Source organism: Anomaloglossus baeobatrachus, chromosome 2 (assembly GCF_048569485.1).
Source record: "Anomaloglossus baeobatrachus isolate aAnoBae1 chromosome 2, aAnoBae1.hap1, whole genome shotgun sequence".
Lineage (NCBI taxonomy): Eukaryota > Metazoa > Chordata > Amphibia > Anura > Aromobatidae > Anomaloglossus > Anomaloglossus baeobatrachus.
In genome coordinates, this window is record NC_134354.1 from 310,799,584 (window position 1) to 310,813,998 (window position 14,415).

The following is a 14,415-nucleotide window of genomic DNA, read 5'->3' on the forward strand; positions in this document are numbered from 1 at the left end:
TCACTCCTCTCACTTCCACTGTCAGCACTGAACTGTCTTGTTCCCTCCCCTGACACCTCAGAACTCCTAGGTGGGCATCACCATTTGCCTGGCCCCGCCCACTGGTGTGTCCCTATTGTCCTTGGGAGGTGACTAGGCTTTTGTGGCTGGTGTTGTACCTGTGTGTGGGATGTGTTGGTAGGAGGAGAGAGTCCTGCATCTGTTGGATGGATGCAGTCTCCTGTGACAACCTGGTTTTGCCAGGGTGTCACAGGTGGCTTAGTATTTCTGCTTCCTTTCCAAAGTCCGGGGTAGGGACAACTGAATGCTGTACTGGGACAAGGAAGTGGACATGGCTGCTGATGGTAGTTGAGTATGTGCAACACCAGGCTCAGGGGAGGAGGCATCTGCACCTGTTCCCTAACAGAGGATTGGGAAGCACATAGCCCAGGGGAAATGGCAGTGGTTTCACCCTCAGACACTGGTTTTCTATCCAGGCATTTCAACCACTTAGTGGAGTGCTTGACTGACATGTGCTTGAGTATGCTGGTGGTGCCCAGGTTGCTAGTGCTCTTGCCTCTACTCAACTTTGTATGGAAGATGTTGTAAATATTTGTCCTTTTGTCTTCAGAACGTTCACAAAAAAATAGCCCGACTGGGGAACACTGAACCCTTTGCCTATGATCTGGCCGTGTGGAAGAGTTGACCACCTTTTCCTTCTAGTCAACCCACTGCTTCTTCCTGCCTGTCGCAGCCCTATGGATGACTCCGCCTATTTGCATGCTGTGCTCACTACTACATGTCACGCTCCCGCCATCACGGCACCACTCCTTACATACTGATCCAGTCTCACCATCATGGTATCACTCCTTACCAACTGATCCGGTCCACGTGCCCACCAGTCACGGCTGCCGCTCCTGCTCGTGTTCACCTGCGTCCTGGTCCCCTGTGTATGACTCTGAGTGGTCTGACTCTGAGTTGTCTGGCTCTGATTCTGAGGCCCATGCATGTGTATAGGGCGGGGCCGCGCCCACTCACCTTAACTTATAGGCTCAGCACTCCTGAAGCAGGATATGACATGATGCTGGGACAGGGTATATAGGGCTTCCCTTTCCATGTGGGAGGCGCCTGTTCAACGTGTTCCTTAGAGCTAGATGTCCGGTCTCTCTGTGCTTTACAATGCAATTAACCCTGTGTCTTCCGCAGAGCCCGTCTGCTGTCCTGACCTGGTCCCAGAGTGCCGATCTCCCAGGAAGTATCCCGGTGACTGTGTACTGAGGATCCCGCCAACTCCTGTCAGTCTGAACCCGTCACCTTAACTTCATCTGGATACTTCAGCCTGCACGTCCCGCTGAATCCGATTTCCGTCGGCTGGGACTACTCAGCACCTGTACCCGGTTCCCGCCAGTTGGCCTGCCTCCGGTTACCATTGGACTCCTACTCCTATCCCGTGCCACTCTCTGAAGGACGCTGTTCTCGTACCTACTAGTACTCCAGCTACCGTGAATTTAGGCCCTCTGGTGGGGTGATCGGACAGTCCCTGTATAGGGGTTAGCTCTTGGTTGCCTCTCCAGGGGAGTCCAGTGCACGGCCCAGAGAATCCACCACCAGGACCTAACACCACCCTGTTTCCCCGAAAATAAGACACTGTCTTATATTCCCCCCCCCCCCGAAAAAAGCTCTAGGTCTTATTTTCCAGGGGTGTCTTATTGAGGAGACATGGTTTGGGGTAAGTTTACCCCCCACAAAAAGCAGAACGCCCCCCTTTCCAGGATTATCATACTTATGTCTGTGTGGCTCCCAGATCTCTGTGATCTCCCAGCACATCACCCTCCCCTGCGTCTGGCCGACACACATACTTCAGATCACACTCACACATCAGAAAGCATACACACACACACACACACACACACATCAGATTCCACATCATTCCTCCCTGTGATCTCCGGCAGGTGCTCCAGGCAGATGTGCTGCATGCCGTCCTCCCCTGCGGCCGACACTCACACATCAGAACACACACTTACACATCAGAACACACACACACATCCGATCACATACACTCACACACACTCACGAAATCGCACATACGGGTACAATCGCGCACACACATTCACCACATCCAGTGATACCACGTGCTTCTGGCCATGTGATCCTCCCACAGGTCCTGGAAGTTCCACTGCAGTGTTGCATATCCTTACGCGCACTGAGAAGCAAGCGATATTGCTGGATGTGGTGAGTGTGTGTATGCGATCTGTAGTGTGATTGTGTGTGTGTATATGTGATCTGATGTGTGTGTGTGTGATTGTGTGTGTTCTGCTGCAGGACCTTGATGCGCTCCGCTGCTCCCGGTCGGCGTCTGATGAGTATGATCGCGGGGGCTTCTCTCTTCTGTCTTCTCTCATTTGGGGGTGCCCGCTGTCTATAATGAAGTGTTCTGCAGGATTCTTTAACTATTTTACCACTGCATCGACACTTCATTATTGACCCGCAACTAGGTCTTATTTTTGGGGTATGTCTTATTTTCGGGGAAACACGGTATCATGCATGTCACCTTGCCAGGTTGGGTCAATGGCTTCATCATCGACCACCTCAACTTCCACTTCCTCAATCTTATCCTTCTCCAGAGTTGCGCTTTTAAGCTTACCTGGTCGCAACTATGTCTCACCATCTACCTTTTGGAACAGTAATTGGCAATCCCCACCATTGGCTTCTTCTGACCGTGGCTAATGAAATGTTTGTCAATCATCACACAATACCTCTGCATTTCCATCTTGAAAAGTGCATGATGAGAGGCCAGAAGCATCCATGAATGGTAAGGTAAAGAGCTCCTCGGAGTGTCCAAATGTGGTGTGACTTGTCCCCTAGGAATCGTCATGATGGGAGGAAGGAGGACCAGGGTGAGGATTTTATGGTCCAGCCTCTTGGCTAGTTAGACTGGAAAGTGTGGAAGAAAAGATGGTGCAGGTTAACAGAATGGAAGCATTATCTGTCATCCAAACACCAAACTGTTCACACTGTTCTGGCTTCAACAATGGGGTAGCGTGCACCCCAGCAATTTGGGACAGGACCCTAGACTCAAATGAGGTTTGTGGTGCTACTGCCGAAGCAGGCACAGTTTGCCTTGTCACACAGCCATGGCCACTACCACGGCATTTACCAACATCAGCACCACATCCACTTCCTCGTCCATTAATGCAGGACTTCCGCATTTTTTATTAGGTAAGTAGGTAAGTGAAATCTGATTGCAAAATAGAATGTATTGGAGTTATCCCTTCAGAGACTGTTTTATTGATCTTGCAGCTTATAAAGTAGCAATTTTAGAATTCTCCCTTTAAAATAGAATTTTGTTTGGGACAGCACTAGGTAATGTAACGCAATCAAGCCTGCCTAAATGGATTTTTTTAATACACTACAGACCTTACTGGATTAAATTCTATAAGCAGCACCAAGGAAAGATATTAGCGGTTTCTCAATTTTCCCTTTTAAATGGCCTGTTGGTGGGAGCAGGACCAAGTAATTGAATGAAATTAAGCCTGCCAAATGGATTTTTTAAGCACACTGCCGATCTTAATGGATTAAACTCTATAAGCAGTAACAAGGAATGATAATAGCGGTTTTAAAATTCTCCCTTTTAAATGGCATTTACGAGTAGGCAACACCAGGTAATGGAAAACAAGCAAGCCTGCCTTGGTCAGGTGTTTATTTCTGAAATGAAGCTTCATAGGATTCCCTCCAATGTGGTTTCAGATTGTGGTCCCAGTTTGTCTCTAAATTTTGGAAGGCGTTCTGTCCTTGTCTGGGGGTGAAGCGTTCTTTTTCCTCAGCATTCCATCCCCAATACTAGGCAGACTGAATGCTTTAATCAGAGTTTAGAAACTTACCTAAAATGTTTCGTGTCTTATTTGCGTTTAATAATCATCACAATGAGTCCGCTGGGAAGACACCCTTTTTTGATGCCTATGGATTCCATCCTCAGTTCTGTGCATTCAGTAGGGAAGGGTCTTCAAGGGTTCCTGGGGAGGAAAGATTTTCCTTGTCGCTCTTTTTTATTTGGTAGGGAGTAATAATAATAATAATTTATTCATTTATATAGCGCTATTAATTCCATAGCACTTTACATACATTGGCAACACTGTCCCCATTGGGGCTCACAATCTAAGGTCCCTAACTGTATGTTTTTGGAGTGTGGGAGGAAACTGGAGTACCCGGAGGAAACCCACGCAAACACGTGGAGAACATACAAACTCCTTGCAGATGGTGCCCTTGGTGGGAATTGAACCCAGCACCCCAGCGCTGCAAGACTTCAGTGCTAACCACTGAGCCACCGTGCCACCCCATACTGAACAACCTTAGAGTTATGTGGGATAGGTACAAACACATGCATGACAAAAGACGTTCACCAGGTCCAGATGTAGATGATTTCGTATGGTTGACCACTTGGAATATCGAGATGAAAGGTCCATCTTGGAACTCAGTCCCAGGTTTATCGATCTGTATCAAGTATTTGCCATAATTAACCCTGTGGCTTTTCAGTTTGTGCTACCCCCCAGAACTGTTTTCTATAGGTCATTGCTAAAAAAATATATCGCGTCTGTAGAGCCATCACCTTTCCCGCCAGCTCTAGTTATTGTTGATGGGATAAATGAGGAAAGTAATCCAGCTGAGTGCTCACGGTGATTTATTCAGTGCAATACAGACAATGCACAGAGACGTTAATGCGTTTCTGGCTTGACGCCCTTAATCATAATGGTTATGATTAAGGGCGTCAAGCCAGAAACGCGGTAACGTCTCTGTGCATTGTCTGTATTGCACTGAATAAATGACCGTGAGCACTCAGCTGGATTACTTTCCTCATTTATTGCTGTGCGGCCAGGGCAGGGCCGATATCCGAGACTGAAGCACGGTGAAGTCAGGCGTGGGTGAGCTGGATCTTTATACATTGTTGAATGGAACTTGGAGTTTGAGGTACCAAAAACCATGGATTCTTGCTCTCTTCAATATTTTTTCAACTGGAGAGGGTATTGTCCTGAGAAAAGGATGTGGATACCAGCACCAGAAGTGAATGCTAGGAGGTTGATATGTTCCTTCCAAGCATCTTATCCAAATAAGCCCGGTCCTGAGGATCCGGAGGCACCTCGTGGGGGTTGGGTGGGTAAAGATATTGGGTGAGTCAGGAATCAGAAGATTACAATATCTTAGTGACCACAGATCCACTACTTATATTTCAATAATATCTAAACATCTACTTGCTTGTAGTGCTGTAAGGGATAAGCATGCTGTCCTGTCTGGCTGCTATCTGTAGCCTTAATTCCAGGTGCAGCTCTTTTGCTACCACTCACCTTTGCTATATAAAATCACTAGCTGTAGTACCCGCCGTTGCCCAGGATAGTAAGTGTCTTTCTGTCTCTCTCACTCTCCCTCTCTCCCACTCTCTCACTCTCCCTCTCTGACTGTCTGTTTCCTTCTCTGTCTGTGTCCCTGTCTGTCTGTCTGTTTGCCTCTCTGTCTGCCTTTATCTCTCTGTGTGTGTCTGTTTATCTCTGTGTCTGTATGTATGTGTCTCTATTTGTGTCTCTGTGTGTCTCTGTCTCTGTCTCTGTGTCTGTCTGTGTTTCTGTGTGTGTGTCTGTCTCTGTGTGTCTCTGTGTGTTTCCATCTCTGTGTGTCTCTGTCTATGTGTGTGTGTCTTTGTCTGTCGCTGTGTGTCTCTGTGTGTCTCTGTGTGTCTGTGTCTCTTTGTGTGTGTCTCTGTATATGTGTCTCTGGGTGTCTCTATCTCTCTGTGTCTCTGTATCAGTCTCTGTGTGTATCTGTCTCTGTGTCTCTACGTGTGTCTATCTCTGTGATTCTGTCTCAGTCTCTATGTGTCTCTGTGTGTCACTGTCTCTGTCTCTGTCTGTCTCTTTGTGTCTCTGTGTATGTGTGTCTCTGTCTGTCTGTCTCTGTGTCTTTCTCTGTATGTCTCTGTGTGCCTCTGTGTATGTCTGTGTGTCTCTGTGTTTCTTTCTCTGTGTGTGTCTCTCTCTGTGTGTCTGTGTGTCTCTGTCTCTTTGTGTGTGTGTCTCTGTTTCTGTGCCTTTCTGTGTGTCTGTGTGTGTGTGTGTGTGTCTGTGTGTGTCTATCTGTGTGCCTGTCACTGTGTATCTCTGTCTCTGTGTGTCTTTGTCTCTGAGTGTGTCTGTCTATGTGTGCCTCTGTCTGTGTGTGTCTGTGTGTGTGTCTGTCTCTGTGTGTCTCTGACTCTGTGTGTCTCTGTGTCTGTGTTTCTGTAAGTCTCTGTCTCTGTGTGTCTGTCTCTGTGTGTCTCTCTCAGTCTGTCTTTGTGTGTCTCTCAGTGTGTCTGTCTCTGTGAGTCTCTGTCTCCATGTATTTGTGTGTGTCTGTCTCTACCGATATCAAACTACCTCACACATAAGCTGTCTTATACTAAGAATGTCCTTCATTGCCTATTGCAACCAATCAGAGCTCCTATTAATGACCTGTAGCTCACAGCTCCATTGACTTTAATGTAAGCAGGTTGTTTGGTGAATAACTGTAAAGCGCAAGGTTGAATTCTCCCCTCAAAACGTAGTCTATGATGTTCCCTGAGTCAAATGGGGTGTCTGTGCAAAATTTTCTAATTGTAAATGCGACGGTGTGTATTTCATAAGCGGACACACACAGACACACACACACACACACACAAACGCACACATACGCACACATACACTCAGCTTTATATATTAGATGCGTTCTGTCATCTGACGCCAGTAGTAGAATCTGAATCGTCATTTGTATGTGGTCTACTTTGGAAGAAGCCAGGCTCTGGAAGAAGCTTTAGTTTCCTGTCATTTCCAGCTGTAGTGTTAGTGTAGCGCCCCTGAACCCCTCAGGGCACTACTAGGTACTGCATCCTGACCAAGATGCAGGGCCTACGCCCAGGGACCTGGAAGACCAGTGCCGGTACCACCAAAACGCATAACATCCCCAGTTCCCACTCCCCAATAGGGATGACTGACTAGTCCGGGACCCAATGAATGGCCGCCAAAGATTGAGCCAGGGACTGGAATAGAATACCGACCCTACAGGGTTCGCACTGCCCGCCGTATGGACAAGAGACTGCCGACAGACAGTAAGGGACCCACAACACCGCTAAAAGCTACGGGGTCCCACCAACCAGTGAGAGGTGCTGGGGTCACCACATCGGCACTGGGACAAAAGGGACCAGGGGTCTGAACCAGCCATCCTCAGAGCTACAGCTCAACAACACCGTAAGTAAAACAGAAGTTGCACTGCATCCCCATCGTGTAGTCTCCCTTCTTTCTGTGCCGGATCCCATCATTCTCTCCCTGGGGCCCGGCCCTACTTGCAGAGTGCCTAACATCCAGGCTGCCACCACCATCAGCCCCAGTGGTAACAGACTGTGCAACGGCGGTTCCATCACCATAACCGCAATCTGCAAGTGGCGTTACGATACTCACTCTTTCAATTCCCCTGTATATAATCCCTTTTAAAAGCATCCCCAGGGTAACGGAACCGGGATCGGCCGTTACACAACCATGACACAGCCCATAGCCCGGGGCAACACATTAGCTGCATTGTTGCTTTTTGGAGTGTTTTTCCTTTCTGTGTCCATTTCCTCTGTCTGTTTCTCTTGCATTTCTTTATTGCATATGTGAGACTAGTGCTCTCGCCAGCCTGCTCACTAGCCAGATTGAGTTCAGGGCAAGCAAGGGCTTAGTCACATGATCTGCGATGGGGTGAAAAACCCGTATAGGGATGTCAGGGAGTGCAGGGTACAGCCCATATGACCCTGCTCCCCTCTTCCTAGTGCCAGGGACCATTGTATTGTGGCTCCTGTGTACTCTGTGTGTTGCAGCACATGCTGGGCTTTTTTCAGGTACCTGGCAAAATCCCATTTGTCACTCCATGACAAGCTTCTTGGTAATGTAACACATCTTTTTATAGGCCATCAGTTGAAGCAGCTGATATTCTTTTTCTCTAAGTATCAGGATTGCTTTCTAATTACTGATAGATTTCACCAATAGTCTTGATTTTGCATGACTTTTTGCACCTCTCTTATCTTCATGTGTTCAATACTTTTTCCTTGCATCATTTCTCATTATTACACATAACAATTTATGGACATCTATCATTTGATTTCTATACCTGTGTTGATTGGATGGGTTGTTACTGACATATGGTGAAAAATTAATTTCAATAGCACCTTTAGAAATTATTTACTTAGACAATTGGTGACGTGTTCAAAACTTATTTCACTCGCAGTATACTTTTGCATACACTGTTTTTGTATTGTGATTGGTGCCCTTTTAAATTGGGGTTTCCCTGCTGAATCAACCATTAAGTTATCTTCGTGTCTGTTATGTTGGATACATGTATGCTTTTTAATCTACCTTCAATCTAATATATAAAGCTCAGTGTGTGTGTGTGTGTGTGTGTGTGTGTGTGTGTGTGTGTGTGTGTGTGTGTCCGCTACAGGAATCCACACCGTCGCATTTACAATCATGAAATTTTGCACAGACACCCCATGTGACCCAGGGAACATCATAGACTATGCTTTGACGGGAAGAATTAACCCTGCGCTTTCCAGTTACTTTCAAAAATCCTGCCTCCATTAATCTGAATGGAGCTGGGAGATACGGGCTATTAATAGCAACTGTCAGTGGTTTGTATAGGAACAAAATAAACTTAGTATAACAAGCTTATGTGTGAGTGAGAGACAGAAAAAGACAGACAGAGACACGGAAAGAGACAGAGAGACAGAGACAGACGGGCAAAGAGACAGCTGGGCAAAGAGACAGCCGGGCAAAGAGACAGCCTTGGAAACAGAAAGACGGGCAAAGAGACAGCCTTGGAAAGAGACAGCCCTGGAAAGAGACAGCCCTGGAAAGCGACAGACGGGCAAAGCGACAGACGGGCAAAGCGACAGACGGGCAAAGAGACAGGGGGGCAAAGAGACAGACCTGGAAAGAGACAGACAGGGAAAGAGACAGACAGGGAAAGAGACAGCCCTGGAAAGAGACAGCCGGGCAAAGAGACAGCTGGGAAAAGAGACAGCCGGGCAAAGAGACAGCCCTGGAAAGAGACAGCCCTGGAAAGAGACAGACGGGGAAAGAGACAGACGGGGAAAGAGACAGACGGGGAAAGAGACATGGGGACAGAGACAGCCCTGGAAGGAGACAGATGGGGAACGAGACAGACAGATAGAGAGACAGACAGACACAGACAGACACAGAGAAAGAGAGAGACACAGAGATAGAGACACAGAGATAGAGAGAGACAGACAGAGAGACTGATACAGACAGAGACAGACACACAGACAGACAGACAGAGACAGACATAAACCCGAAGAGAGATAGTTACTATCCCGGGCAACGCCCGGGTACTACAGCTAGTAAATAAATAAAAAAAAACTCTTCTTCCTATGTGTATGTATTCCAGTCCTGGTACTTTTTTTTTCTTTCTGATTTTTATGTGAGATCGTGCTTATGGGATTTTATACCTTGCCTGGGGTTTGCGATTTTTATCTTTTTAACCTCTTCATTCATGCCATGGCCATTTTTTGTTTTTTGCGCTTTTGATTTTTCTTCCTTTTCTTCTCAGAACCAAAACGCTTTTATTTTCCATCAATATAGCCATATCTGGGTTTGTTTTTTTGCAGGGTGAGTTGTACTTTGAATTAAACTGTTCATGTTACCTTACCATATAGTATGCTGGAAAATGGGAAAAAATTCCAATTGCGTGAAATAAAAATAAAAAAAGTACAATTCCATGATTGTTTGTTTTTAATTTACCATGTTCATTATATCTATTTACTATATTTACCGTTTTACTTTATTTACCATGTTGATCATCATCAGCCAATATGTGCAAGGAAAGATGCAGGCTCAGCATGTAAGCCTGCATCAAAGGCAGGGATACGACCTAGGACATACAGTACGTCCTACATCGGTAAGGTGTTAATATCAGTACAAATGAAATATTCACAAAATGCCAGTGCTGTGCAAGCTGACATATATCTTATAGAATCTATATACTATAATATTTTTCTTACCTGTGTGTTTGTTACAGATCATATGCATAAAGTGACTGACGTGTAAAGTTGTGTACTGTATAAAAAACATATTGTATTGTGTATGTTATAAAATGGTGAATTTTGTTTTTTAGCCATCTGTGGGATAACATGCCTCCGTCAGCGTCTGGAACGAAAGATCAAGTCCATATTGAAATCTTTGAGGAAATCTATTCATCAGGAGCGATTTGTTATCCGCTTAGCATCAACGGAGTATGAGATTGCTCAGAAAGGAGTCACAGGAGCAGAAAGAGGAGAACATTGCCTTCCTGGTCAACATCGTTTGTGGGGCAAATGTGGTAAGAATATTGTAAACGGCATGCATTTTCTTTCTGTATAAAACACTTGACAGTAACATTTTATACAGTTTGCTTATATCTTATGGGGTTCAAGTGAAAACCATCAATCATGCCACTGTAAGTTCATCTAATATATAAAGATGAGTGTATGTGAGTGTGTATGTATGTATGTATGTATGTATGTATGTATGTATGTATGTGTGTATGTGTGTGTATGTCCGCTAATGAAATACGCACCGTTACATTTACAATCACAAAATTTTGCACAGATGCCCTTTGTGACTCAGTGAACGTCATAGACTATGTTTGACAGGAATATTTAATCCCGCGCTTTACAGTTACTCTTCAAAAAACCTGACTCCATTAAAGTGAATGGAGCTGCGAGCTACATGCTATTAATAGCAGTTGTGATTGGTTGCTATAGGAACAAAAGAAATTGTTAGTATAAGAAGCTTATGTGTGAGGCAATATGATGTCAGTGGAGAGACAGCCACAGACAGACACAGACTGAGAGACAGACAGAGAGACAGAAAGACAGGCACAGATAGACAGGGAAAGAGACAGAGACAAACAGTCAGAGACAGATAGCGAAAAAAAAAAGCCTGACATACAGAAAGAGACAGACAGAAAGACACACGAGGAAAGAGACAGAGACAGACAGACAGAGGCAGACAGGGAGAGAGACAAACAAACAGAGATAGACAGGGAAAAAAGGCAGACAGACAGACAAAGAGACAGATAAAGGCAGACAGGGAAAGAGACAGAGACAAACAGACAGAGACAGACAGGGGAAAAAGGCAGACAGACAGGAAAAGAGACAGACAGGAAAAGAGACAGACAGAGAGAGACAGGCAGAGAGAGTCAAATACATACAGACATACAGAGACAGACCTGGAAAGAGACAGACCTGGAAAGAGACAGACCTGGAAAGAGACAGACCTGGAAAGAGACAGACCTGGAAAGAGACAGACGGGGAAAGAGACAGACCTGGAACGAGACAGGCAGGGAAAGAGACTGACAGACAGACACAGAGATAGAGACAGCTAGACACATAGAGAGACAGAGAGAGAGAGAGACAGACAGACACAGAGATAAGGTAGTGTCACACATAGCGACGCAGCAGCGATCACGGCCAGTGATCTGACCTTATCAGGATCGCTGCTGCGTCGTTACATGGTCGCTGGTGAGCTGTCAAACAGGCAGATCTCACCAGCGACCAGTGACCAGCCCCCAGCTAGCAGCGACGCATGGAAGCGTAACTATCGGGTAACCAAGGAAAGCACTTCTCTTGGTTACCCGATATTTACCTTAGTTACTAGTGTCCGCCGCTCTCACGCTGCCAGTGCCGGCTCACTGTTCCCTGCACTCCTAGCCAGAGTACACATTGGGTTAATTACCCGATGTGTACTCCAGCTATGTGTGCAGGAAGCAGGGAGCCGGCACTGGCAGCGTGAGAGCACACCGCTTAGCGCTGGCTCCCTGCACTCCTAGCCAGAGTACACATCGGGTTAATTACCCGATGTGTACTCCAGCTACATATGCAGAGAGCAGGGAGCTGGCACTGGCAGCGTGAGAGCGGCGGACGCTAACTAAGGTAAATATCGGGTAACCAATGAAAGGGCTTCTTGGTTACCCGATGTTTACCGTAGTTACAGCTTACCGCAGGCTGCCAGACGCCGGCTCCCTGCTCGCTTCAGTTCGTCGCTCTCTCGCTGTCACACACAGCGATGTGTGCTTCACAGTGGGAGAGCAACGTCCAAAAAATGAAGCAGGACATTCAGCAATGACCGGCGACCTCACAGCAGGGGCCAGGTTGTTGCTGGATGTGACACACAGCGACAGCGACGGGACGTCGCTGCTACATCACAGAAAATGGTGACTTAGCAGCGACGTCGTTGTCGTCGTCGCTATGTGTGACACCACCTATAGAGAGACACAGACAAAGAGACAGACAGAGAGACAGACAGACAGACAGACAGACAGAGATAGAGACAGACAGACAGACATCGATAGAGACAGAGACACAGATGGATAGAGACAGACATAGACAAACAAACCCACAGAGACAGACACACACAGAGAAACACACAGAGACAGACAGACACAGAGACAAATAGACAGTCATACAGAGTCATACAGAGTCATACACAGTCATACACAGTCATACACAGTCATACACAGTCAGACACAGTCAGACACAGTCAGACACAGTCAGACACAGACAGACACAGACAGACACAGACAGACACAGACAGACACAGACAGACACAGACAGACACAGACTGGGAGAGAGACAGAGAGACAGTTACTATCCCAGGCAACGCCCGGGGACTACAGCTAGTATCTATATATTATCACAATCCTTTACTGTAAGAGCAGTGAGAATATGGAACTCTCTGCCACAGGATGTGATAATGGTTGATTCACGATAAAAGTTGGAAAAGGAGGTCCTGGATCCTGCACTCGCATCACACCGGTGTAATGCAAGTGCAGTGCAAAAATTGCAGTAGCCGGCAACGGAGGAGATAGGGAGATAAATCCCTCCCTCTCCTCCACAGCGCCGGCCCTCTCTTCCGCAGTGTTGGCCCTGCCCTCCGCAGCATCGGCCCCCCCTCTGCAGCTGTAGTCTGAGCACACGATCGGACCACAGTCACATGACTCTCGCATGACACTCGGCTCCCACTGTGCTGCCAACGTGAGCCGAGTGTCATGCAAGGATCGCACATAACCCCGTGTGGCCTCACCCTTACTGTAAAATATTACAGGTTATGTGCACTAACTTCTGTGATGGGACGTTGATCTAGGGAACTGGTCTGATTGTTGTATGTGGAGACGGGCAGGAATTTATTCTCCAATATGGGGCAGTTAGCATCTACATCATAGGTTTCTGTATGGTTTCTGAGGTTTCTGTATCAATATGTGAGGTTGTAGGTTGAACTTGATGAACTTCTACTTTCAACTTTGAAACCTATGAAACACAGTTTCACATTGCAGTTTTAGTTGAGAAACATTTCCCAGACTGGACACAATACCAGACCCTGGACCAAATCCAAGTATAAAAATAGACACCAGAATAGCTTAAAAACACAGATGAAACCTCAGACTACATATCCCAGGCCAGAACTCAAAATAAATATAGACCTTAGAGTAAATATAGACTTATGATCACCCTACTTAAACTAATACAAACATCAACCAAAAGCCTCCAAATACAGTCCTGATATACCTACAGCTGCCATACCAGACATATCCCAAATAAATTATACAACACACAGCCTACAAAACTGCTCCTGCACACATCTCTGTCTAGGCTTCATTGCACAAAACAGTATGCAATCATCTCTTTGCCTGAGATGGTCAAATTGGGACACTTTCAGGTCTTGGTGTGACTTCATTTTTGTTTAAAATTCAGTGAGGAAACAACTTTTATTACTATGGGAATAGATATGCAAATTATATTCTAATCTGACTGTTGATCAAAAGTCACTGCTATTTCCCGACATACCTAGCGCCGTTATGTCACTCCACAATACAGAAAGTGACAAATCAGTTCAGAGTGGATACCATGTTAAGTGTTGTGCAGTTAATATGTCCTACTTCGAGGAACATGCTGCTATTTTATTTGAAAACTTTATTGCAATCATATAGCTGTGGATGCGTGGATTCGTCTGTCAAAGGCTATGTGCTCACGTGTGCGTATTGCATGCAGTTAAGCTGCGTTCTGCACCGCAGCGTAACTGCATGCGTCCTGCGTCCCCTGCACAATCTATGAAGATTGTGCATGAGACGTGCGCACGTGGCGTATTAGAACGCAGCGATCCGTCTGCTGCCCGAAGCACGCGTTCTAAGAAGTGACTTGTCACTTCTTTCGTGCGCTTTGCATGCTGTCTATAGGGAGAGGCAGTATGCACAGCGCACGAATTCTGCATGCACCAGGCGCTTCAGAACGGAGCTTTTCAGCTGCGCTCTGAAGAAGACCTTTTATGTGTGGTGCAGAGCGCACACGTGCGCACATAGCCAAAGGCAGCTAGATTCCCCTAAAGTAGTGGTGGGTGGACCCGGGCT

At 46.4% G+C, this 14,415-nt stretch overlaps 1 protein-coding gene across 3 annotated transcripts in view; it reads left to right on the forward strand.

Moving 5' to 3' along the window:
* The window catches only part of SCUBE3 (signal peptide, CUB domain and EGF like domain containing 3), a 1,252,506-nt gene that overhangs the window by 742,950 nt on the left and 495,141 nt on the right, over positions 1-14,415 (forward strand). For all 3 annotated transcript variants that reach the window (XM_075335886.1, XM_075335887.1, XM_075335888.1), the window contains one exon: positions 10,147-10,350. In XM_075335886.1, the coding sequence (XP_075192001.1) occupies positions 10,147-10,350 (204 nt within the window). The remainder of the gene's footprint in view (positions 1-10,146; positions 10,351-14,415) is intronic.